This window comes from Lissotriton vulgaris, chromosome 1_1, assembly GCF_964263255.1.
Source record: "Lissotriton vulgaris chromosome 1_1, aLisVul1.2, whole genome shotgun sequence".
NCBI classification, from domain to species: domain Eukaryota; kingdom Metazoa; phylum Chordata; class Amphibia; order Caudata; family Salamandridae; genus Lissotriton; species Lissotriton vulgaris.
The window spans coordinates 1,013,709,968-1,013,734,704 of NC_141685.1; the positions used below are offsets into that span (position 1 = coordinate 1,013,709,968).

Here is a 24,737-nt window from a genome sequence, read left to right on the forward strand (position 1 = left end):
GATCTAAAGTTCGCAATTCTAGAACTTGTGGCGGGAGGTGTGTCTAAAAGTGTATGTCGTTGCTGGCCATCAATGAGAGAGACCTGTGCATTTTTCAAATGGGTGGTGACAAAATGTGAGTATGTTGCTGGAGATGTGGGCCGCTGTGCCACCAATGTACTTACCGGGGGAGGGTAAACACCCATTATTCTGCAACTTTCTTTCCGCATACCATCACTCCGCATACTTTCATTACGAAAGTACCATGACTCCGCAATGCCATTATAATGCATGGCATTACATTTTATATGCTTTTACCACGCATACATTTACAACGAAATTCGTTGTAAATGCATGAATGGTAAAAGCAAGTTTTTTTTTAATGTTTGGATAAGGTAAGTATGGGTATAGGGGTATATGTTTTGGGGTAGGTTTTGGTTTGGGCTAGGTTTGGGTTTTGGGGTACAGGGGTATTTTAGGGTTCAGGGCTAGGTTTGGGTTTTGGAGTACAGGGTTTTTTTTAGGGTTTAGGGATAGGTTTGGGTTTTGGGGTACAGGGTATATTTATAGGGTTAAGATAGGTTAGTGTTTAAGGGTGTTGGGGTATTTTAATGAGTACGGGTGGGTTATGATTATGGGGTGCAGGAGTATTTAAAGGTAGCAGGGTGGGATTAGCACACGATATGAGACATGGCATGAAGGGCGGAACGTACCACACGCCCCCACGTTTGTCACGCCCCCAGCACACGCCCACAGCACAACGCCCACAAGGGACTACTTTGCTGGCACAGTTCTTTTACCTTTTAAATGTATATGATGGGCGTCTGCATAGCCTATGTCCTTCTGCTGCAACTGCCCTTTCCAACGCTGTATTGGGTGTTGTGATTGGTGATGTGGTCCCTGAGATTACCCGCCTCAAAGGTTTGGGCTCTCTCTTTATTATATTAGTATGGATGCCATTGTCACACATTGTTTATATATATAAAACAATGAATTTTTGGGGGGAGACCCCCCACACCCTCCTACTTAATTTAAAAGCCTGGTAAAGGCATGCGTTGCAAAGGCGTATATGTGGTAAAAACATGAGTGGTAAAGGCACATCGTGGTAAAAACATTGTTGTAAAGGCCGTTTGCCCGCGTGAAGACAGAATTAGAATAGCATCTTCATAGGTCTCAGGGACAATACTCGCAGGGTCTCAGTTGAACGAAGACAACATAAGGTCGGCAACTCTGGTTCTCAGCGAACGTGCCCGCAGCATCACAGTGGTTCTGGAGGAGTAAACCCATAGTATTTCCTTCCTTATAACTTATAAGAGTGCTTGCCGACAGCTTGCCAAACGCTCTGGGAGAGCCGGCCCACAGAACCTCCTGGGCATTAGAACATGGCCACATGATTGCGATGGCTCTCAGAGATTATACTGCAAGAGCTTGTTTGGCACCGGAATATGATAGTGGCGCAGCATGCACGCCATCCCGCCCATGTCTTCAGTTAAGTTAAGTCATGAAATACATCCGCAATTAGGCAGCCAAGGGCCCTAACGGGTGGTGCCCTTGTACCATTGGTGGATGGTGTGGAATGGGGGGAGGTTGGAAAATAATAAATAAATAAAAACACTTACCTTTTCTGTCGTCTCTCCTCATTGCCTCTCCACTTCTCTTCCTGACTCCGAGTCCAGAAGAAGCACAAGCGCTGTGATTGGTCTGAGCGCCGTGATTCAGTGCTCTGATGGGAACTGGGAGCCTGTGCATGTTCTCCACCCAGGCTGTGTATTAGAACTGTGGAGAACATGCAAAGTGCGCATGACCAAGATGGCCGGCCAAACCGCCATGCGCAATTAAGTGCATGAACCAATCCTCCTCCCTGTGCCACCAACCCCGCCCTAAACCAGTCCCGCAGCAACGGAAAATAAAATGATAACATTGTTATTATCATTTTATTTTTTATTTTTCCTCTGATCTGAGATCAGTGGGGCGACGCTCCTTCGCCTTAGTGGAAAAGCCTCCCCCACCACCGTCTGCGCTATTGATGTCTGACATTGGTCGGGAAGCTTTCTGATGAGTCTTTGAAACACACCTGAAAGAATCTGTTTCCTTTTTGTGCATTCTCGTCAGCGCAGCCTAGGGTGCCCCCTTTTATCTGTGGTTCAATGCTAAGGGCACAAGTAACGATGTCTGAGGCCTCGTGCTAGAGATGGCAGAGGGAGTCTGCATTGCACCTATCTGCAGACCATCCACACCGTCTGCGGGATATGGAAGCAAGGTTCAGTCCCTGTTTTACTCGGTCCTTCATTGGAACTACTTACTGATCAGGTGTCCCTCAGTGAGTGCCTCCCGACAGATTCATGTTTCCGCCTGACCTTTCTTAAAAAGTCATGAAGCCTTCGATGTATTTTCTGCCCATGTGCTTCCTCTTCTGTTCCAGTTTGCTTTGTCTCAGCGAAAACCACTGCTTTCTGTTGGAGTTGAAGTGACCCCCTAACCACCCATTTGCCATGTTCATGACATTCATGTAACTAGTTTACCTTTCTTTTTTGTTTGCACTGTGTCTCTTGCTGTGTTTTGCTTCTCTGCTTTTAGTTGTGAACACTGTTTCCTTAGACTGGCAGCATTCACCTTCCCCTAGAAGGCATAAGCATAATAGATCAAGACTAGCGACAACAGATCAACACTCTGCCATCTTCTGTATCATCCCCCAGACAACACCACCGCATTCGGGGAACACTTCTCCGACCTGATTGCTCACTGTTCACCCGAAAACTCAATCAACTTCATTCTTGGCGACCTCAACCTACGTTGAAATGAAGTAAACAACCTGCTAATTCAAACCCTGAACAATCTCCTACATGACAACAACCTTACCGAACACTGCTCAGAAGAAACGCATCAAAGAGGAGCAATTCTGGACGCTATTATTGCCCAAAGCGACTCAGTACTATTGACCACATCCTTCCCGTGGACTGGTCCGACCACCACATCATCTTATTCCACATCAACCAAATGGTCCCAACCCAAACCCCTTGCAAGACCCCCCAAAATGGAGTAGAAATACAGCCCAGATCCCCCTAGCTGAGCTAGAAGAAGGATAAGCTCACACCTCCCCAGCACCACTGATCATCTCTCCACAACTGAACTCACCTCTCTCTACGATTCAAATATGACGTCCATCCTGGATCCACTAGCCCCTCTGAAATAAAAAAAAAAACAGGATCATTCCATCCAGATCATGGTTCAACACTGACATCAATGACGAAAGGAGACAACTAAGAGCCACAGAAAGACTCTGGAGGAACAACCCTTCAGTCATCCACGCGAACAACTCCGAGCAGCGCGCAGGAAGTACAATAAACACACTAAGAAAAAAAAAATATTGTTTTTCTGCACCGCACTAGACAACGCAAAAAACAGACCCAAATAGGTCTTTAACATCATCAGGCAACAAACCTCCAAGCCCACTGCCTCCTCAACTCAGGCATCCAAAGAACTGTGCAACAACTTCGCCAACTTTTTCAACAACAAAATCACCAAGATCGAACTCTCACTAGACACCAACCACATCCCCCACACCGAGAGCCCGACGCTGGGAATTAACGACATTGCATCCAAGAACCCTTCAAAACCCTGGCCATTCTTCAATCCCATTCAGAAAGCATAGATAGTCAATCTAATCTCCACCGCTAATCCCTCATACCACGCCCTCGATCAGCTACCCCCTCAACTGACCAAAGAACTGAAACTCGTCCTAGCCCCACTCTGGGACAAGATCATAAACAGCTCCCTGGGATCCGGAGTCGTACCAGACTGCCTCAAAGTTGGACAAGTCACGCCACTGCTGAAAAAACCAGGCCTAGACACAAAAGATCTGAACAACTTCGGACCTGTCTCGAACCTACCTCTTCTATCCAAAATCCTGGAAAGATGCGTACTCCCACAAATGACTCAACACTTGGACAGCATCAACCTTCTTGGTTACCCACCAATTGGGTTTCAGAAAAGGCTGCAGCACTGAAACCGCGATCCTCAACATCATTGATATACACAAGTCACTTGACTGAGACCAATGCGGCCTACTCATTCTCCTAGACCTATCAGCAGCCTTGAACACGGTCGACCACAAACTTCTCATTATGGTTCTTCAAGAAAGGGCAGGTCTTGATGAGGTGATCCTACACTGGTTCTCCTCCTTCCTCCACAACCGCTCCCAAAGAATGAAAATTAAAAACATTGAGTCCGACCTACACCCCGTAAGCAGGGGTGTCCCACAAGGATCAGTGCTCTCCCCACAACTTGTCAACATCAATATTGAACCCCTCACTACCCTACTCAAAAAATCCAACATCCCGGTCCACCTATATGCAGATGACACGCAGATCTATCTGGAAACCTCCTCCATTGAGGACATTCAGAGACTCAACACCACGCTAAGAGAGGTCCAACACTGGCTCTCAAGTAATCACCTAAAACTCAATCAAGAGAATACAGAAATACTCCTCATCTCCAACAAAGAAGAGAACCCCCAAATTGCAGAATGGCTCAAAGCTATTGATGCACTCAACGGTAACCTCATCCTGGCGGACTCTGTAAAGTCTCTAGGTATCACCTCAGACCCGAAACTGGATATGAAAAAACACATTAAAAACTCTGCAAAAAGCACATTCCTTAACTTGAAGCTACTGAACAAAATAAAACCCTTCCTCCCGCCCAAGAACCTTCAACAAGCCACTCAAGCATTGGTGTTGTCCAGATTAGATTACGGGAATGCAGTCCTCTCTCGTACAGCAAAATCTCACCTCGCTCCCCCCTCAAAACAACCCTCAATGCAGCAGCCAGAATGGTCACCGGAGTTAAGAAGTTCAATCACATTTCAAACACACTCAGAGAACTAAAATGGCTCCCAACTGAAATGTGGGCTAGCTTCAGAACAGCCTGCCTCATGTACAAAGCCCTCCACACAGGCAAACCGGAATACCTGGCTTCCAAACTCAAACAAGCATTTGCAATGCAATAGGTCTCGCATTTGTGAGAGGTAGCGCTATTGGCGTGGTTAATGACAATGCTTTTTACCCATGTGTTTTGGTTTAGTGTTTGCTTGAACCGACACAGATGGGAGTTGACAAAGGAGATATGAAAGGAAGAAGGAAAACCGACAAGGGGTGGGAATGGAAGAAGCCACAGGGACCTCATGCAGTTAAAAGTTAAAATGTGTACATATCAAATTAACATTAGCCACAAGAGCCACAAAGAACATTAAATACTATCCCCACTCCTGTTTTCCAGTGCCCAAGAGAATGAGAGGCACCAAAACAGTAACAAGAGTAATATGCTGCCTGACAAAAAAATGAGCACACATTGTATGCTTTACAAATAAACACTCCTGCAGGGGAACTGCTTTATACCGTGCATACAGAGACCTTTCAGGGGTACGCAAAAATACTTAATGCACTTCCCTAAAACACTCCGACTGGAGGAGCCTGAAAGGTACATTAATACTTAACACTTGGTAGACACACAACTTGAATTACTTTTGCTGTGAAATACACAAACTTAGCTGCAAGCACACCAGCTACATTTCCTGAAAACACACACATAATAGCACATCAATCAACATGTGTTGTCAATGAAGCATTTACACTGTGTGAACGTCCTTTGTATCAGGAACACAGACAATGGATATTGTTGCTCAGAAACTTAAGCCAACTGTGTTAAAAGAGAATGCATCCCTGGTCCACCATGTGATACAAACAGAAGAGCATTTGTTTTGAAATGCAAGTCCTACTTTTGTTCTCTAGTAGTGACAAGAAACACCTTGATGCGCTCTGGCAAGAAATAATAGCACTATCTGTTTAAAAAGTGATGGAAAAAAGTCCACACAAATTTCCAGAACTGTAAAGGAGGCACCATGGGAAAGCACTGAAGTAACGCACTATGTATTATGGCAAAGCAATGATATGTGAGGTATTCTGCTAAGTTCAGGCGGCCCTCTTCTGGAAATACTACTTTTAAACGTTTCTCCCAAGGAGTTGAAAAAGCACACCATAAAAAAAATAAAAAGGTATTTATTACACACTCAATCACAAAAGGAAAACCGAGCTAAAGCATGTTTCCAGACAGTCATATTCTGTGGTAAAAAATGACACTCACAAAAATCAGTTGAAAATAATATAACAGAGAGAGAATACACACGTCTTCAGTCTTACCTGCACACTCTAGTTCCATGTACTAAATGGCTGTGCTAACAAAGGCTGGGTAAGAACATACAACAATCCGAGCATGAAATCTAAATCCCTAGGCTTAAAGTTTCTGAACATGTCCCATCCACAGAGAAGACATGGCTCTTGTTACCTCAAAAACATCAGTGCTAAAATGAGTAATTATAACCTACTGGAATCCAGTTTAAAGTAAACAAATACATTAATAAATGCCTATAGAGCGAATGGTTCCCTGGCACTGTGAACTTACTGATAAGCAGGAGAAATATTGAAAAAAAGAATTGGCATAGCCAATAGGTTTCGTCTTTGGGAACCTTATAAGCGTTTAGCCACGCAACAGTTCATGTTGTTGCACCAAGGATATTGTGCTGCATATCTAAATACTTAAAGTGCCCAAAAGCGAGACCTTTTGGCTATGACAATGCTTGTTTGGATAGGTGCCAGCACCTTACTCAGGCTAGTGGAGGGTTTTACTTTTTAGGCATCACCATTTTGGTTTGTGCTTAAGGTTAATTAAAGGCTTCGTTGGTTTGTTGTTTGTAGGTCGGGCATAGTGGTAGGGTAGTCACGGTAGGTGCAAAGTGAAATGCTGTTGTTTAGGCCCTGGTGGCAGTGAGAAGGGCAGGAAGGAAACGTTGATAAGTCTGGGTTCTTGCACCAGGTGTGTGTTCCACAAAGGTATTTGCCCCTTGGGAGGTCTGCGAGTGCGCTCAGTACGGTAGGCCTGTTTGCCACTGCAATGTAAGGGTATTTATAAGATGTAAAAGTGGTAATTTGAGGACTAATACGAAAGGAGAGGGAACTGCGGTGAGTGACAGTTTGTTAAATAGGGGCTGGCAGGCAATGCTGGTGGAGCTGTCAATGACAAAGAAAGGGCAAGCTAACAGGCACAGGGCAGCTCAGCTGGTGTTCAGCTGGAGTCCCGCCGGATTCGAGAAATTGAGACAAGAGAGTGGTGCAGTTCACCTGTGGCAGGGCGCGGTGATGGGCCGGGCCATCAGGTGGCACTGTTGCGGCAGAATAGCCGATTGAGCTGTTGAAATAAATCACGCTAGAATTAACAACAGGAAATCAATTATTACTATCTTTTTAAAATATTTTTATTCGTTTTTGTCTGTTCGGACAGTGAAACCGTCTTAAACATAAACATGTACGTGAGCACATCATCTTATCACCATAAACATCTTCAAATAATAGAAAGTCACGATGATTCCTTTGTACAACTTCGAAGAGCAAACATATCACAGTTTTTCTAATCAATTATTTTTTAAACATTTGGGTTCAAGTAAGACCACCGCTCGAGTCATACAGGAGTCGGTGGGGGTGTGAAAGAATGCAACACTGCTACTGAATCTCAGTTACATGGGCCGCCACTGTCCCAAACCTCGTGTCTTGTGGGAACAAAGCATGGATGGCTCAGTCGTAGGGGCACCAAAGGGAGGGAGGGAACAAGCATTTACAATGCAATGGTTTCGCCTTTGGAAAAGTTTGAGCTATTGGCATTGTAAATGACAAAGTTTGTATTTATGTGTTGGTTTAAGAAATAGAGAAGTAAATGGCATTGTTATTTACATTGCCATTTGCTTAATTTCTCTCAAATGTGAGACTTATTGTATCCTACGGACGAGTTTAGCAGACAGCAATTACTACCACACACACACCTAGAGCCACACACACACACAATGCGGCCACACATACACAGACACCCAGAGAAACACACACACACATACACACCCAGAGTCCCCCCCACACACACACACCTAGAGCCACATACACACACCCAGAGCCACACACATACAGACACACATCCAGAGCCACACAAACACACACCCCGAGAGCCATACACACACTCAAAGTCACACATAGACCCAGAGCTACACACACCTAGAGATACACAAACACACACACCCAGAGCCACACAGACATCTAGAGCCACACATACACTTAGAGCCACATACACACACTCAGAGCTAGCCACACATACACACCCATAGCCAGCCACACACACTAAGACTCACACACTCACCCAGAGCCACACACACACATACACTCAGAGCCACACACACACACCCAGAGCCACACACATATACACACCGAGAGCCACACACACACACACACCCAGAGCCACACACACACATACACCCAGAGCCATACAAACACACATACTCAGAGCTACACACTTACACCTAGAGCCGCACACACACTCAGAGCCACACACACACACTCAGAGCCAGCCACACACACACACCCAGAGCTAGCTACACACACACACACTAAGAGCCACACACACACACACCTAGAGACACACACACACACACCCAGAGACAGCCACACACATACTAAGACCCACACATACCCCCAGAGCTATACACACACACACCCATAGCCACACACACACACACCAGAGCCACACACACACACACCCATAGCCACAGACACACACTAGAGCCACACACACACACACTCACTCAGAGCCACACAGACACACACATCTAGAGCCACAAAAACACACACACACACATACCTAGAGCCACACATACAACCTGAGTCACACACACATACCCAGAGCCACTCATACACATACCCCGAGCCAGCCACAAACACACACCTAGAGCCATACACACCCAGAGCTACACATACACTCAGAGCCACACACACACTCAGAGCCACACACACACTCAGAGCCACACACACACCAGAGCCACACACACACATACACACCCAGAGCCACACACATACACACACCCACTGCTTCACACACATACACACCCAGAGCCACACTTACACCTAGAGCAACGCAAACACACATACCCAGAGCCACACACACACTCAGAGCCACACACACACTCAGAGCCACACACACACCCAGAGCCACACACACACACACACACACACACACCCATAGCCACACACACCAGAGCCACACACACCCATAGCCACACACACACACACATGAGACTCAAGCGAGGGGAGAGCTTCTGGTATGTGTTCGCCGGGAGCCCTTCCTCGTGCCCTCAGTATGCAGCCAACCAGAAGAACTACTGGAAGCAGATCGCGTGCGCTTTGAAGAAACAGAAGAACCTGTGTCAAGACCCCAAGGCGGTCTTAAAGTCAAAGGAGTGCAAAAAGGGGCCCAAGGAGGCGCTCCTCAGCTTCTCCAGCTCCAGCCTTATAGAAGCTGCCTCTGGGAAGGAGAAAGTAATTCACCCCGGTAAAAAGCCCTCCCGCCCTTCTAACGCGACTGCTGAGGTGAAGCAGGACGCTGAGACGAGCAGCAAAGAATGCGTGGAAGACGAGAGCGTCGACCAGAAAAAGGTCGCGGAGGAGTACTGCGGGGAGTCGTGGGGCTCGCTCTGCGCATTCTTCTTCTCCATGGTGCAGGATAAAAAGTGCTGAAGAAGTACTAACTTTTCCATAGGCGCCTGTTGGCCCCTGTGTGACGTTTGTGATACTTTCTGCTGCTTGGGTCTCGTTTTTTTTAGACAACTGAATGATGCATTCTGGGACTTGTAATTTCACTTTTAATATCGCATTTATAGACTCAAAATATCCAGCGAGCAAATAATGTAGACTTAAAATCAGGGCAGACATACGATGCCACGTGTGCTATAGGGCGATGTAACAGCTATACTTCTTCACTGGGGAAGTATACTGTGGTTTACTAGCAACTGTGTATTTACTACACAGTACCGTGTGCTATGCGCAGGGTGCTCGATGTAAATACTGTAATTATAAAAACAGAGCTGTGTATTTAAACATCTTTAACAGTCTTGTAAAAAACGTGTTTCTTTTCTATGTTGATATACCGTAAATTTTATTCTGTACATATTTTTTATCTGTGAACACTGGTGCAAAGTGCACAGCCAAATACTTGCTTAGTGTTCTTTGAGCGATTTTTAAAACGGAACAAATTTAATACCTGTCTATGATTTTAATTGGTCAATTAGAATAAACGCTTTTGAGACTCTTTGAAATAAATGCATCGGTGCATTCGTCTTTGGGCGTGGGGTATATGTGGAATGTGTAAATGCTAAATTACAAATGGTTGCGTGGACAAGCGTCACTGGGAGCTCAGTGCTGCATTTTTTAACGAGACCCTGCACGTTGAGATCCGAGCTACCGCGGGCACTTTAGTTTCATTTGAAGACCAATTAGGGAGAGAGTTGCAGCATTCTCACTGCATGTAGTACACCACGGTTCAAATGAATGACCTCTGCTTCTCATGCTCACAGGCAGCTCAGCTGAAAGACGGTCTGGTTGACCAATGCCATTTAAAAGCGTACCCGTACTTAAGAGCATTTCTCGCAGAAAAAAACAACAAATTAAATGTAGTGTTCCTAAATGGTAATTACATTCGCCTCGAGGGTAGGGGCAACATAAAAGCCACTCACACTTAACATTGTATTCGCTTTATTAACATGAGAATCACTTATAAAGTCCCTGTCTCCGGGCGTTCAGCGCGCACTTCTCTCCCACACAGGGTCAAATTGCAGCTTCCGAGTTCCTCACAGCCCTCTGTAGGCAGCCAGGGCTCCATGTTTTAGCCCATTTATTGGGGCGGCCACTTCCTTCATAAACCGCACGTTATGCCGTCATGCACCAGCACATATCCTTTTACCACCTCCTTAGTTCTGGTTACAGGGAGCACCCCACTGGCAGGGACCCACTCACACTGGGACATCAACAATTAGCGCCACAGACTGCCTGATGTGGGCGTGGCGAAAACAGACAACAGCAACAAGACACAGAAATACGTGAAACAAACATGAACAAGTAGACGTCACCAACAGCAGAGCTGACGCTCCCCCCTGGGTCGGTAGGTACTCACACGGGTCAGCGTGAGAGGCACAGCCTTGCAAGCGCTATGTTATACAGTCTAACTAACTACAAAACAAAGCGCTATGTTACAAAGTCCAACTAAATACAAAACAAAGCGCTATGTTACATGGTCTAACTAAATACAAAAGTAAGCGCTATGTTACACAATCTAATTAAATAGAAAACAAAGCGCTATGTTACACAGTCTAGCCAAATAAGAAACAAAGCGCTATGTTACAAAGTTGGGATCTCTCTGGGGGCAGTGGATAAATAGAGCTTCGGATGGGGGCATCCTTTAGAAGGGTTTCTAGCACCGGGAAGGGGCGTGAGATAGAGCCTCGAATCGAGATGCGACATGACTGGGGGGTAAGACCTGGGCCATGGGTGAGGGGAATAATACTTAAAAGAAATCTCAGCCTGTGGAGGAGAAAAACTGTAAGAGTTGGGAGGGTAGAGGAAAGGGCGCATGGCAGAGCTTGTCACTTGAGGCCGTGGTATATGGTTCCAGAAAATCGGGGTTCACCGTAGAGATTTTTGCTTTCGGCAGAAAGGGTAAGACACGCCAGGCCTGGGGTGGCCAGAAACCCTTTCTGATGTTTCATAGTTCTAGAGGGAAAGGTGCTCTGGGAAGAGCAGGGAGTGCACGGACGCAGCCCCTGGTGGCTTGGTTCCCTCGCTGGCTCTGCTGGGGGAATGGGATATGTGCAGATGTGGGTATGAAAAGGTGGCATTGTCCACGCGGCCACGGAATATACGTGCAGTGGGATTTATTGAGCTGTCTTGTGACATCTCGGGTGTTACATAGTTGTGGAGGGGGGCGGATTGTGGTTCGGGGGAGGGTGCTGCCGAGTTCCTAGACTCGGGCTTGTGCTTTCTATTAGAAACTGCAGCTTTCCAAGGGTTCCAGGTCCGTATGCTGGTGTTTTTAGCAGTGCTCGTCATACAGGGGAAAGTGCCAATTCTGAAGCCCCACACACACTCAGCTGTCTTGTGACATCTCGGGTGTTACATAGTTGTGGAGGGGGGCGGATTGTGGTTCGGGGGAGGGTGCTGCCGAGTTCCTAGACTCGGGCTTGTGCTTTCTATTAGAAACTGCAGCTTTCCAAGGGTTCCAGGTCCGTATGCTGGTGTTTTTAGCAGTGCTCGTCATACAGGGGAAAGTGCCAATTCTGAAGCCCCACACACACTCATGCCCGATGTGCCTACCTTCACTTCCAGCAGTTACCCGAGTGGGGAAGCTTGTTTTCCATGCGCAGCGCAGACTTCCAGCGCTCGCCGTGGCTCCTCTTCTCGCGCTGGGCGGCGGGGGGGGGGGGGGGCGGGCACTTCCGGCCGGCCGCGCTGGGATTGGCCGGCCGGCCGGCTGAAGAAACCCCCGGGCGGGACGGGATACCAATATTTGTTTGTGAGGACAGGGGGGGGCGGGCGGGAGTTCCTAGACTCGGGCTTGTGCTTTCTATTAGAAACTGCAGCTTTCCAAGGGTTCCAGGTCCGTATGCTGGTGTTTTTAGCAGTGCTCGTCATACAGGGGAAAGTGCCAATTCTGAAGCCCCACACACACTCATGCCCGATGTGCCTACCTTCACTTCCAGCAGTTACCCGAGTGGGGAAGCTTGTTTTCCATGCGCAGCGCAGACTTCCAGCGCTCGCCGTGGCTCCTCTTCTCGCGCTGGGCGGCGGGGGGGGGGGGGGGGGCGGGCACTTCCGGCCGGCCGCGCTGGGATTGGCCGGCCGGCTGAAGAAACCCCCGGGCGGGACGGGATACCAATATTTGTTTGTGAGGACAGGGGGGGGCGGGAGAGGACGAGGGGGGCGGGCGGGAGAGGACGAGGGGGGCGGGAAAGGACACGGACGTCGGGAGGGAGGAGGGAAACGTGGGGACGGCGGGAGGAGGGACACAAGGCAGGACAGCAGCAAACACGGCCCGGCCGGACCAGACACGGGGGCGTTCCCGGCGTCGCGTGACGTCGGCAAAAGCCAAAGAATCTCGGGAACGCCCCCGTGTCTGGTCCAGCATTGACGGACGCCTCTCTGTTCCAATGGCTAGCCTCCATTTATGGAGCTAGCCAATGAAGCAGAGAGGCGTCTTCAAGTCACCCATACTAGAAACTACAGATTTCGCTGGAGGAGGAGCCTGACGGCTCCGCCCCCCAGCGAAACCTAAAAAGGCCTCGTTCCCTGGAAAGGGTACACACACACACACACTTACGTGGTCATAAATATGCCTTACAAGTAACTCTCGGGGCTGCCCTGCTGCTGCGGTTGTCCTCGTGGTAGGCGCCCACGTGGGACGTGCTCGTGGTGCCTTGGCGGGGCTTGCTGGGCTTCCTTGTGTGCTTCCTAGAGAGGCAGGAGATTGGGAATGCGCGCGCGGCAGGCTCCGATCGCTTTCCTGAGCATGCGCGTGACAGTCTCCTGTCTCCTGGGAAGCAGACCCGGCAACTATAGTATTGCGCCTGCGCGATGGCATATGGCTTCGCCATATGCATCGCAGGCGCGAGACCTAAAAAGCAGGTAAGACCAGGAACCTCAGCAGCTCCAACACTCTACTACTCATTCCGCTGAAAACAGGCTAACAAAAAACTGCAGCCAGGTCCTTTGCTGGTAACGTGCCCAAAATCTGTAACTCTATTGCCCCCACATCAGAACTATCCCCTCTTTTGCAAAATTTAAAAGACTGCTCAAAGTCCTTTTCCTCAATCGCTCCCTAGCGAACCGATAGGATCCACTGAAGTGCTTTAGCCGGCACATGACTTGACTTTGACTCTGTGTCCTGTGACCTCAACCTCCTACACCTCCCGGACCCTTACCTCGTTCCCTCCTCCCCGAATAAGAAAGCCTATCGGCTACTCTACACGTTTCTTTTCGTTCTATTTGATGCTCTTTATGTTTGAGCTCTACTCGTCACAAATCACTATGCTTTTCTATGGTCTCCTCTTTGCTTGATTGCATCTTTGATATATGTTGTAAAGCGCTCTAAAACACTCGGTACAGCTAGCGCTTTATAAAACCCCTAAATAAATAAACATCAACATCTGAATTGAGCTAGTGGCTTCCCATCTTACTGCTGAGTTCCCGGGTCTGTGTTCTGAGCTTTAAATGTCATCCCTGAACCAACCCTTTGCTGTTGTGGCAGTGCTCTAGTTTCCCAAGTTGTGGCTTGTTATTGCTTATATTTGCAGTATGCTTGCTTTCTTTGGTCTTGTGAATCTAAGGCTTCTTCTAGTGTTATTTTCTCTATGATTTCTTGGGGTTTGTTATCTACAGATGTTAATGTTTTTTTTTCTCCGCAGTGTCAGGGTTTCTTCAGTAGATGTCCAAACCATGTCCAGTTAGTTAGACCTCAGGCTCATCATGTAAAAAATGCGCCGTTGCACTCAGGTCCAAATGGTGCTCTTAATGACTATGTAGGCATGCCTGATATTGCTCTGGGTCTTAACTTTCTTAATGGTTAGTTTGTCTACCCATAAATGGCTGATCCTTGGGTTTGTCCAGACTTCTTGTTTCCACATATGATAAATCGATTCCTCCAGATCACTTCGGTACATAGCTTCATTTTCGACCCCTGACACGTGACAAAGTACACCCTCACCATAGAGATTGGTGTGGTTCTGAAACAGCACAACCATTGGGCTCCCAAAGTTTTCCCTGATAGCTTTGTCTCCATTCCTTCTGTAAAGTTACTCTGAAGATCCTGCTGGTCTGGGTGATTTCACAGATCCACCCACTCCTGGTGTAAAGGTATTTTGAGAATCTTCCTGGACTGTACGGCATCATAAATGCATGTAAAGTTAGGAGCATATTTATGAGCCCCTTATCCCACTGTAATGTCACTTTTTGTGAAGCTCCGGTAATACAAAACACATAAATCATATATATGAGGTTGCACAAAGGCAATATGAATGGCCTCATAGACATGGAGTACGGCAATGCAGCGCAATTCGCTGCATTGTCTTACTCTGCGTTAGGTAGGCATTCCATGGGCATTGCGGTGGGTGTCCCACGCAACACCCCTGGATTTGATGCTTCCCTAGATTTACAAAACCACGTAAACCTGGAGATGCACCAACATCTTACTCCTCCCCAGAGGAGGCGCAACAAGGAGAAATAATGTTATTCCTCCTCTTATTTTCCTCTTTCCATTTGTGCTGCCTTCTGCAGTAATCATAGAAAGAGGATTGTTTTGTGCAGGAAGGGGCCCCTTCCTGCACATAAAGAATCCTGCCGGCAACACAGGCACACGTGCACCATGGTGCAAGGGTGCCTGCGTTGGTGCCAGGCCGCCAAACTGGCGCCAGCGCACGGAGAAAGGACAGGAAGGCGCCATATTAGACAGTGCAGTCCTGTCCTTTATTTATTTTATTTTTTTAAGGTTTTATAGAGCGCGAACTTGACCCGTGAGGGTATCAGAGCGCTTTACATATTCATATGGTAATACAGAAGGAGAAGACCTGTACATCAGAGACCTTACAGGGTCGAGGGGTCATAGGGAAGGCAGGATATTACATAAGTACAGTACAATAGGGATAGGGCACCTTGATGTTCGACTGTGGGGTACGGTGACCTGCTATGCTGCCCTATGCTAAATCCCCATAAATGAGGCCCTTCGTCGTAAAGTCCGCTCGGGTTGATATATGTGGTGTAAAGCTATTCTGAATGTGTGCTCGGCATGGATAATATTACAGAAGAGCGCATGCGCACTGTAAAGAAATCGGAAATCCCAGTGGCTTGGATAATGTGATCGAACTGCTCACATCCGGTACAAAGTTAGTACTGAAGTTCAAGTGGCCCGGGGTATGTACTCGAGCTGGCCACAACTAATGTAAAGTTAATTTGAAACCCTTGTTTTGCCTCCAGGGCGGAACAGAGAAACCCAGACCCTGTTTGGCAATATTCTCCAAGGCTATTTGGCCTGAATGATGTCACAGAGCGGCCCACATCCGTTTTTAGTGTATTTAGAAAGTCTGCTCGGCTCACGACGGCTGTCAATGTGTTGCTGTGTGTTTTTTTAAGTTCCCCGCAGCTTTCACTGAAGCAACTCCTAATTTACTTACACCACTTCCTGTTTCCTGGATATGAGAGCTTGGCCTATGTTCATTTCTGTTGTGTGCGTGACCCAGTTACCCTTTACGCAGACAACACTGAAATTATGCTACGTAACGCCGCACATTTTGTGTAGATTACCACTTTATTCTGACCTTTTTTTACACGTTAATACTTTCTATGGTATAGTTTTACCTCATTAGTACCACTTTGACATCCAAACACAGAAAAAAGCAACAGAAAGATGACCAGTCAACATTTACAGAGTGCCTTTCACTGCACAACACATGCAACTGCTTTTCTTTTTAGTACATTTTGATACGTTTGAGCTAGAAACTAAGTGTTTTTGCTGCCTGGCGATTATGCAGCAGATGATGGATTATGTGCCAAATGCCGAAAAGCCATAGTTAAGTGGAAAATGTCACAACCGCAAAATCACATTATTTCCAGTAAACCTGCTTATTTAAACCAAGGGGATAAAGGCTGAGCGGTTTGTGACTGTCACCGAACCCCGAGTTAACATGTTATGCCTTAAAAGGTCCCTCTATTTGCCGGAGCACACGCTAAAACACTTTTTTGAAGGCCTTCTTCCTATTAGCTAAAATCTGTGATTTTTTAAATTACTGAATGCCCACAAATTATGGAAAATAATTCGAGGATATAACATCACTCGTGTGAATAGAATTATGAGTTTCAAAGCCATGCTGTTTGTGCAATAACATTAGTCACACATACAATGTTGTTGTACTAGAGGTTCAAATAAGCCAGCTTTCAATGGATGATAACCGGGTGCACCAAGATGTCGCATGCTGTCATGCCATACATGACAAGGCCGCAGGCCCACTGTGACCTGTCACAGAATTCCAAGGTAATAGATAGATACTGATCTGGCACTGCTCAAGCAGGCGTGCCCAGTGTAGGTCAAGGAAAGTCAGATCCATGCAACATTTTCAAGATAACCAGTGGATGTGTAAATTAGTTTTATTTTAATGATATGGATATCCTCAGGGCTTTAAGTGAGCCAGGTCTCACCGGGATTGAGCACTGGCAGTGTTTTAAAGGGGGCCTCGAAACGGGTCTCCATCGGGCTCCGTTTTGTGCCCTGGCATTATAGCCTCTCCGTTTTTTTCCCGGACTACAGTGACAGCAGCCACATCGATGTGCGGTGCTCACACTGCTCACTTCTCACCAGTGTGCGCTGCTTATACTGCTCACTTCTCACTAGTGGAGAAGTTACGACGTGACGTCATGCCAGGTGAGTGTGCAGGGGAAGGGAAATCCTTGTGAGAGTCATTTTGTCTCTGGATTTCCCTTCTCTTTTTGAAACTCAGGAGCAGCAACATTGTTGTGGTGTCACCAGGGCTTTAAGTGGAAGCTTTTTCAATATTCTATAAAAGCCATAGTTGCTGCTTATTTACCTTCTGTAACTAACAACCATGTATTTTATTTATTTATTTGAACAACTTCTAAAGCACACAAATACCCTTGGTTATCTCGGTGCTAAGGACTAAAAGGAAAGGAGTGGCGCGGGCTGCCTATTGATCGAAAAGCCAGGTTTTTACTTATTTCCTGAAAGCTAACAGGGTGGGACTGGTCTTGATCTGCAGAGCCAATAGCCCTGACTTCTTGTAGGTATGATGTTACTTATTGTATCATATATCTGGCTGCAATAACAGAAACCGCAAAATACAAGTGGGGCGGCACACTATGCTAAGCACAGATTTGTAGCTGACGTGTTTTTAAGCCACACCCTTAATTACTTTGGTCACGCCCCTTTGAGAGACGCCCACCCCCAGTTTTTTCAGCCGGGGATATCCTGAAAATCTGTTAGAGATTGAACCCTCCAAGACCTAGTTGGGCACTATCAACTAGATTCATCAAGGTAAATTGCACTCGCAAAGGGCCAGATTCTGAGAATCTGGCCCTTTGAGAGTGCAATTTTTGCATTTGGGATTCATCATCCCAAATGCAAAAATCGCTATTTGCGAATTCGCATATTTGCGAGGAATTGGATTTAAGGAATCTCTATTAGAGATTCCTTAAATGCAATTCATTAACCAATTTGAAATTGCGAATTCGCAATATTTGGTCGCTATTTACCACGAAGTCTGACTTCGTGGTAAATAGCGAAAAAATAGTAAAAAGCACTTTAGTGCATTTTTCACTGTTGCATGTTACACACACACATGTCCTTTGGACATGTGTGTGCGCAACACCTGTGTAAATTTGCATTTCAGGGGTGCTACAGGGTGTCCTTTGGACACCCCTGGCACCCTTGAAATCGCTATCTTATTTGCGGTTAGCTAATTGCTAATCTTATTTTGCGATTCCTACATGAATCCCGTTTTGCGAGTCTGTAATAGCGATTCCTTATGAATCACTATTAAAGACTCGCAAAACGGGTCTTTGATGAATCTAGCAGTATGTTACAGATAAGCTGTTCTACAAAATATAAGATGGATGCGTACACGCACATACACAAACATACACCACTGAGTATATCTTTGAAAAGATAAGCAAACATTTCCCACATATCACTGCGTCAGGGTAAACAAACACCACCACTGTCTGGTTGTTGTATTCCAAATCCGTTCACCCACACAGAAATTGCTTGGTTTTTTGTTCCAGACAGATGCAGCCACAGGGCTGTCCCACACAAATGGTTCTGTGTTGGCCTTATTTCAACATCTGTGATAAACACTATTGGCATGGGTCACTGGAATTATGCGGCAGTAAGGGGCAAATAATTCGGCAAAATGGGGCAGATTTTGCAATAGTATTACTTCATTATTTCGTCATTTTTAAACTTGGGACCGCTGTATGGGCATTGGTTGCACCTCATTATTCCCATTTTAACACCCCAATATAGTAATAGGCAAAAACAGGGTGGCCAGTGCTGCCTTGCAAAGGGCCTTCCACTGCGCAGCAACACGTGTTGCTGCATTTTTCGGTAACTTTTAAACTGTTTGATCTAGAACCTATTTTTTTGTGCTAAAATCTGCAGATTATGCAGCAGATGATGGATTCTGTGGCGAACGTGGAAAATCTATTATGCGGAAATCGCCGCAACCGCATAATTCCAGTGGCCCTGGTATTTAGATTTGGCAGCAGTAAATCTTGCAGTGCTTGATGCTGAGACAGTTACTGCTACATATTGCACAGCAAATAAGAATACACCTGGCAGGTTTTATCTAAAATAAAAAAAACAAATACAGTGGAAACAAATATATTGATAGTATACAATCTGGCGCATACCACTAAGAAAATGACTACCACTGACACATTTGTTTATGTGATATGACAAATATCGCTGACAAATTTATATACCACTGACCTAGGAGTCAGACATTGTTTTGTTTGGAATCATAGTGGTTTAGCACTAAAGTATGCGCCCCCACCCCGCAGAATATGGTAAGAGACCCCCTCAGCCCCCCATATGTCACAGATATTCATAGACCTTGGGCTGATTGGGGGCTCCCTGAGGATGCCCCGCCCACTCTAGCAGAGACTGCAGGGATGCTCCTAGCTCGGATGGGCCCGCAGTGTTCAGAGAAAGGCACAGAGGGCTGTGTAAGAGCGCGGTGCACACTGGGGTTTTAGGGTTTGTAAACAAACACACCTTGTGGTGCCACCGAGATGGATTCTCTGTCAGAACCGCCGTGATATCAGCTTGCCAAGCATAAAACATCATGAAATTGCATTAACTCGGGTACCGTAGGTCATCATTGTCCAGACTTCCCTTCTGTGCGCCTCCCTTCTACATTTTCACTCTGGGCGCTGCTTCCTCATTCTGGTCTTTAGCGCTTCGTGCTACCCGGCGCGGTGTGACATGCCCCCAGGCGCTGGGAGGGCCCTAGGTCCTGTTCTGTCTTGTCCTTCTGAAAACATCCCAACACGCGTGAGCCAGGAACGTTGCGCTAAAAATGTTGTTTCGCTTTTCAGGGCTCAACAACCAAGCGCCCTCCTCTGAAGACAGAAAGCGCTACAGTGAAATCTTCCGGGGACTTGACGCTTTAGAAATCTGCCTTGGAAATGAGTAAGTAATATTCACGGCCCTTCGGGGGCTCCTTTTACCACTACTACCTGATTTTCTGATTTGTTGAATGGGGGTTGAGTTAAGGAAACAAACATTGACAACGCCAATCTGTTTTGGCCTTTGTGTAGTGCACTTTAGAGTCAGACAAAATATGGGTATAAGGGCACAGAGGTTATTTTATGCGTATGAAGTTAATCCATTGTTCGGAGACGCTACCGAAAAAGAAATGTGCTGGATAAAATAAATGCAATTCCCTCTAGTTGAAATGGAATGTGAAATTGTTGTATGTGGATTTGCATTAAACCGAAGATCCTCTGTGTTCGTAAAGGCGCTATTACAGGACCTGCAACACGTTCATTTAATTGTGTAATGGTTGTGCTCCACAAACAGTTAGTTTTTTTTCAATATTACAAACATCAGTTCCCATCTTGTTTCAATTTTTCAGCTAAAAAGAGAAACGTATTTCCCTGCTTCGAAGATATGAATAATCCCATTTCCGTCTGGGTCACCATAATGTAGTAGAACCAAGCACTGCAAAAACCTGTCAGCATTAACAGGAGTGGGGTCAGATGAACATTATAGTGTATGTCAGTGTTTCTATCAATATGTCCCAGAGAGAGATGCAGACTAAATTCCTGGGCATGTTTTTTTCTAAAATCAATAATTTACGATACTTAGATACAATTCACCTCAATCATTCAAAAAAGAGACTAAAGGAACATCTTCCCCCCTCCAGAGGCCCACTTCGATCTCAGTTCTCAAGCCAGAGTTCCCAGGAGCACAAACCATCTAGTGGATGTATGACGTTACCACGTGGTACATCACAACGCTGTACATCACAACGCAGCTTTTACAACGCAAGTCGTTACCACTACTTGCGCTGTAGGGTGCTGGACTTAGGAATAGTATAATTTACTATTCCAACTCCAGCCTACGTACAGTAGGGAAGGTGTTGGAATAGTAAATCACACTATTCCTTAGTCTAGAGCGTCCTCCAGTGCAAGTCGTGGTAACGACTTGCGTTGTAAAATCTGCGTTGTGATGGTACTGCGGTGTTTTGACAGCATAGTAAAGGTTGTTTCCCGAACTAGTACTTAACCCAGCTGCCGCACTCACAATGGCAGGACCTCCACTCTAAAACCCTTCTCTGTTGGTGTGAGTAACGCCTCTCCCGCATGAGAACCAAAAGGGCCAGAGGCCAGATGTACAAACATTAATAATAGCGATTTCCAAATAGCGATGTCTTTTCGAATTGCTATTTGGTAATCGTTATTCTTAATGTAAGAAACTTACATTTTTTTGAAGTAGCAATTCATAGTGCTTGCAAATCGACCTACCTCATGAATATTAATAAGGTAGGTCCCAATTAGCAACCCATTAGGAATGACAGCCATCCCAGGGATGGTGGCCTGCTAAGGTCAGCAAACCACCATGTCTGTAATTGCTTTTAAATAAAGCAATTTATTTTTGTAATGCAACCTGTTTTCCTTAACCCCTTCGCTGCCGGGGTAATTCCCCCGCTGTGCTGGGGGGGAGGGGGCACGCACAGCGCCCGCATGCTCATGACGAGCTGAGCTCGTCATGAGCTACAGTGCTCCTGTGCTCATGACGAGCTCAGCTCGTCACAGGTGCATTGGCTCCCGTGGAACGCTCAGCACAGCAGGGGAATTCTCCCCACACCTGAGCGTTCCACGGCCCATGACGAGCTGAGCTCGTCATGAGCACCGGAGCACCGTGCCTCATGATGAGCTCAGCTCGTCATGAGCATGGAAAAGGTTAAAGAAAAATAGGATGCGTTTGAAAAAATTTAAAAGTGTAACTTTTTCTAAGAGTCGGCAGTGGTCCGTAGTACCACTGCCTTTTCTTTACAAATGATTTTGTCTACATTCATTCTGGTCACAAACCATAGATCTGATATTGACTCGTAAGTTAGGGTGATAACTGATTTGAAAAGGGGGAATTGGTACTCTCTTGACCAATTCCCCACTGGAAATCGGATGGTAGCTTCAGGTGGAGTCGACAGTGATCCCGGCGACAATGGTCTGTCTGCTCCCACTGGAGCATTCAAAAAGTGAAAACATTTTTTTTAAACCAGCCCAATCCGTTCAGGTGTGCAATTTGCAACTACGTTTTGCGACTAGTTTGTACATACATCTGGTCCAAAGTATAGTGTTCCTGGAGACGCAGCAACTGTTTATCATAAAAAACAGGATCACATTGCTGAGTGTGCAATGGAATCAAGGATGTACTCCAGGTGTCCACGTGTAAGTGTATGCCTTGCTGTTTTTATAAATAAATAATGTATAGGTTTACATACGGAAGGTAGCGTACCTTGACTGAAGAAATGTGAGGCGTCCCATAGAAGACAACTGAATCTTTGAAAGCAGCAAAGAGCACTTGTTGTGTAGCAATTTCGAAAACTCTAGCGACTAAAACTTGAAAATTCAATTGTGGAAAGGAAACTTATGAAGTATAACGAGAATATGGTCTCCCTATATATATATTCTCTCCTCACACTCCTTGGAAAAAAATAATAATTTTGGGGCCTTTTCTGCATTGATTGGTAGAAACAAAACAAATTGAATTGCGCATGTGCAAAGGAACCCGCCTGGGAGAGAGCAGCAGCACTCTTAGTGAATAGGGGAAGGTGCTTCCCCATCGAAAGTGAATGTATGAATAGCAGCTATTTGCCCTGATTCTACAAATCCTCTGTTCCTGTCCCCTGGTAGCTGTGAAATTGATGTGGGTATCTGGAAAGGTCCTGATAAAGGTGGTCTAACCACTCTTCATATACCGCCGAAACGCGTGCCAACCCTATGCTCAGCCTTGTGCTTTGAACAGAAGAATCAATCTGGTCGTGGAGGTTTTTTTGTCATACATAACCTCCACCATGTTTAGATGCTGTTTTTATGAAGTTTGTGAGAGTGTGTATGTGTTTGAATGGTTGTGAGATGGATGTATTTATTTGAGTTAGTCCAGGGGGTGTTTTTCTCTAAGTGGATTTGTATTTGTATCATGTATATTTTATGTAACTATTGAAATGACTTATTAGTTTTTTGTACAAATCTTCATAATCAGTCTTTTTCTACTTAATTTTTTTTATATATAATGAAAAAAGAAAAATAACAATGAACTGATATAAAGTATAAAAGTAATGAAATAATAAAAGTAATGAAAATTGAAGTGCTAAGTGTCGCTGTTGTCGTTGTATGTATGAGATAGCCCAAGAGAGATTAAGGCTCTAATGTAAATAATAGATAGGCTATGAGGGAGCATATTTAGTGTTTTCTGTTTTTTCCCCTCTTCGCCCTGGCCTGAAAGATTAACCTTTAGAGGGGGTCCACTATTTGGCAGTTACATACGGAAGCCAATCACTGGACACACAACCGGTCCCTCAAATTGAGCCAGCGTGTTCTCAGTACATTTCGTTGTCTGAGACTGTCTCAATCGAACATGTAGAAAGGTGTATCCACTACTGTAGGAGGAGCACACCCTCTTCGTTTATTTGACCTTTGGCCTGTCAATCAGTAACAATCCCCTCTGTCCGATGTGTTAGGCCATCTATGAAGCAATGCTAAGACTAGGAATCCTGGAGTAGCCAGCTTTTTTTGGGTTATTCTGACACAGCTTTGATTTTTTAAATTTTGTTGCAGGACTCTTGACATGTTTGTGGGAGACATCATGAGCAATGCACCAAGGGAACCAGCCGCCCAGATGGAGGAACTCCCGGTAGGTGATGTCAGTGACTTATTTCAAAGCGTCTTTAAAATAAAAGGGCGGAGTGCTAGAGTATTTGTTTTTTTCACTTTGCACGTGGACAAGCTGAGCAGGGTGTGAAAAGTTTCTGCAGTCATAGCCATTCCCACATTATGAGGACTAACATGCATCTTGTAGTGAGCCTGGGGCAGCAGCCTTAAGGTGTCAACAATATAGTTGTCGAGCCCTTTCCAGTGAAGTAGTGACTAGCAGACCGAGCAAATCACGATAACAAGCACAGGTATGATCTGAAGGCCTTCATAAATTTGAGGGCTGCTGGTTCATTCCAGGTGGTAGTGTTATAATTCATTTTAGGGTCTCACTTGTGGCCTTTGGTGTGCAAGGAGAACAATGGTAAAGTTATCTAGTGGTGTTCAGCAGAATGGGAAAACGTGGTGGTAGGTTATCAGAATATTCAACGACAGAGCCAGGCAGGTGCTTGGTTGTAGAGTCTACTTCTCAAAACCTGTCGTCAGGAAACCACTCACTCAGTAGTAGACTTCACACACCCTTGGACTTCGATTGAAACGTGTCCCGGAGTGAGGACAGGACCTCGTACTAGATGATACGCTAGATGGGAGAAATATTATCTCCCGTTCACAATTTACCCGGGCGGCTTACTTTGGCAGCAAGGTACCGCTAGAACCTTCCGGATATCACCCAGTCGCATGTAGTGTGAACCAACGTGGATTTCTTGTTGAACGTTTGTCTACAATTACATGTTTCTCTTCTTCCTATATCCGGAACAGGCCTAACTTGAAGGGCCAAAATGCACAGACCTTTATGAGTGGAGGAGCCCTACTTTACGAATTATAAAATTATCACATACGACGCAGGATACACAGTAGAATTTTTGAGGGCTGGATGTTCCCTCATGTGTGTTCCCTTATGGACTACCT

At 45.9% G+C, this 24,737-nt stretch overlaps 1 protein-coding gene across 4 annotated transcripts in view; it reads left to right on the forward strand.

Annotated features, from left to right (window-relative positions):
• GMIP (GEM interacting protein) overlaps window positions 1–24,737 on the forward strand; it is a 353,361-nt gene that overhangs the window by 201,149 nt on the left and 127,475 nt on the right. For all 4 annotated transcript variants that reach the window (XM_086961370.1, XM_086961381.1, XM_086961391.1 and 1 more), the window contains 2 exons: window positions 19,989–20,082; window positions 23,736–23,811. In XM_086961370.1, the coding sequence (XP_086817496.1) occupies window positions 19,989–20,082; window positions 23,736–23,811 (170 nt within the window). The remainder of the gene's footprint in view (window positions 1–19,988; window positions 20,083–23,735; window positions 23,812–24,737) is intronic.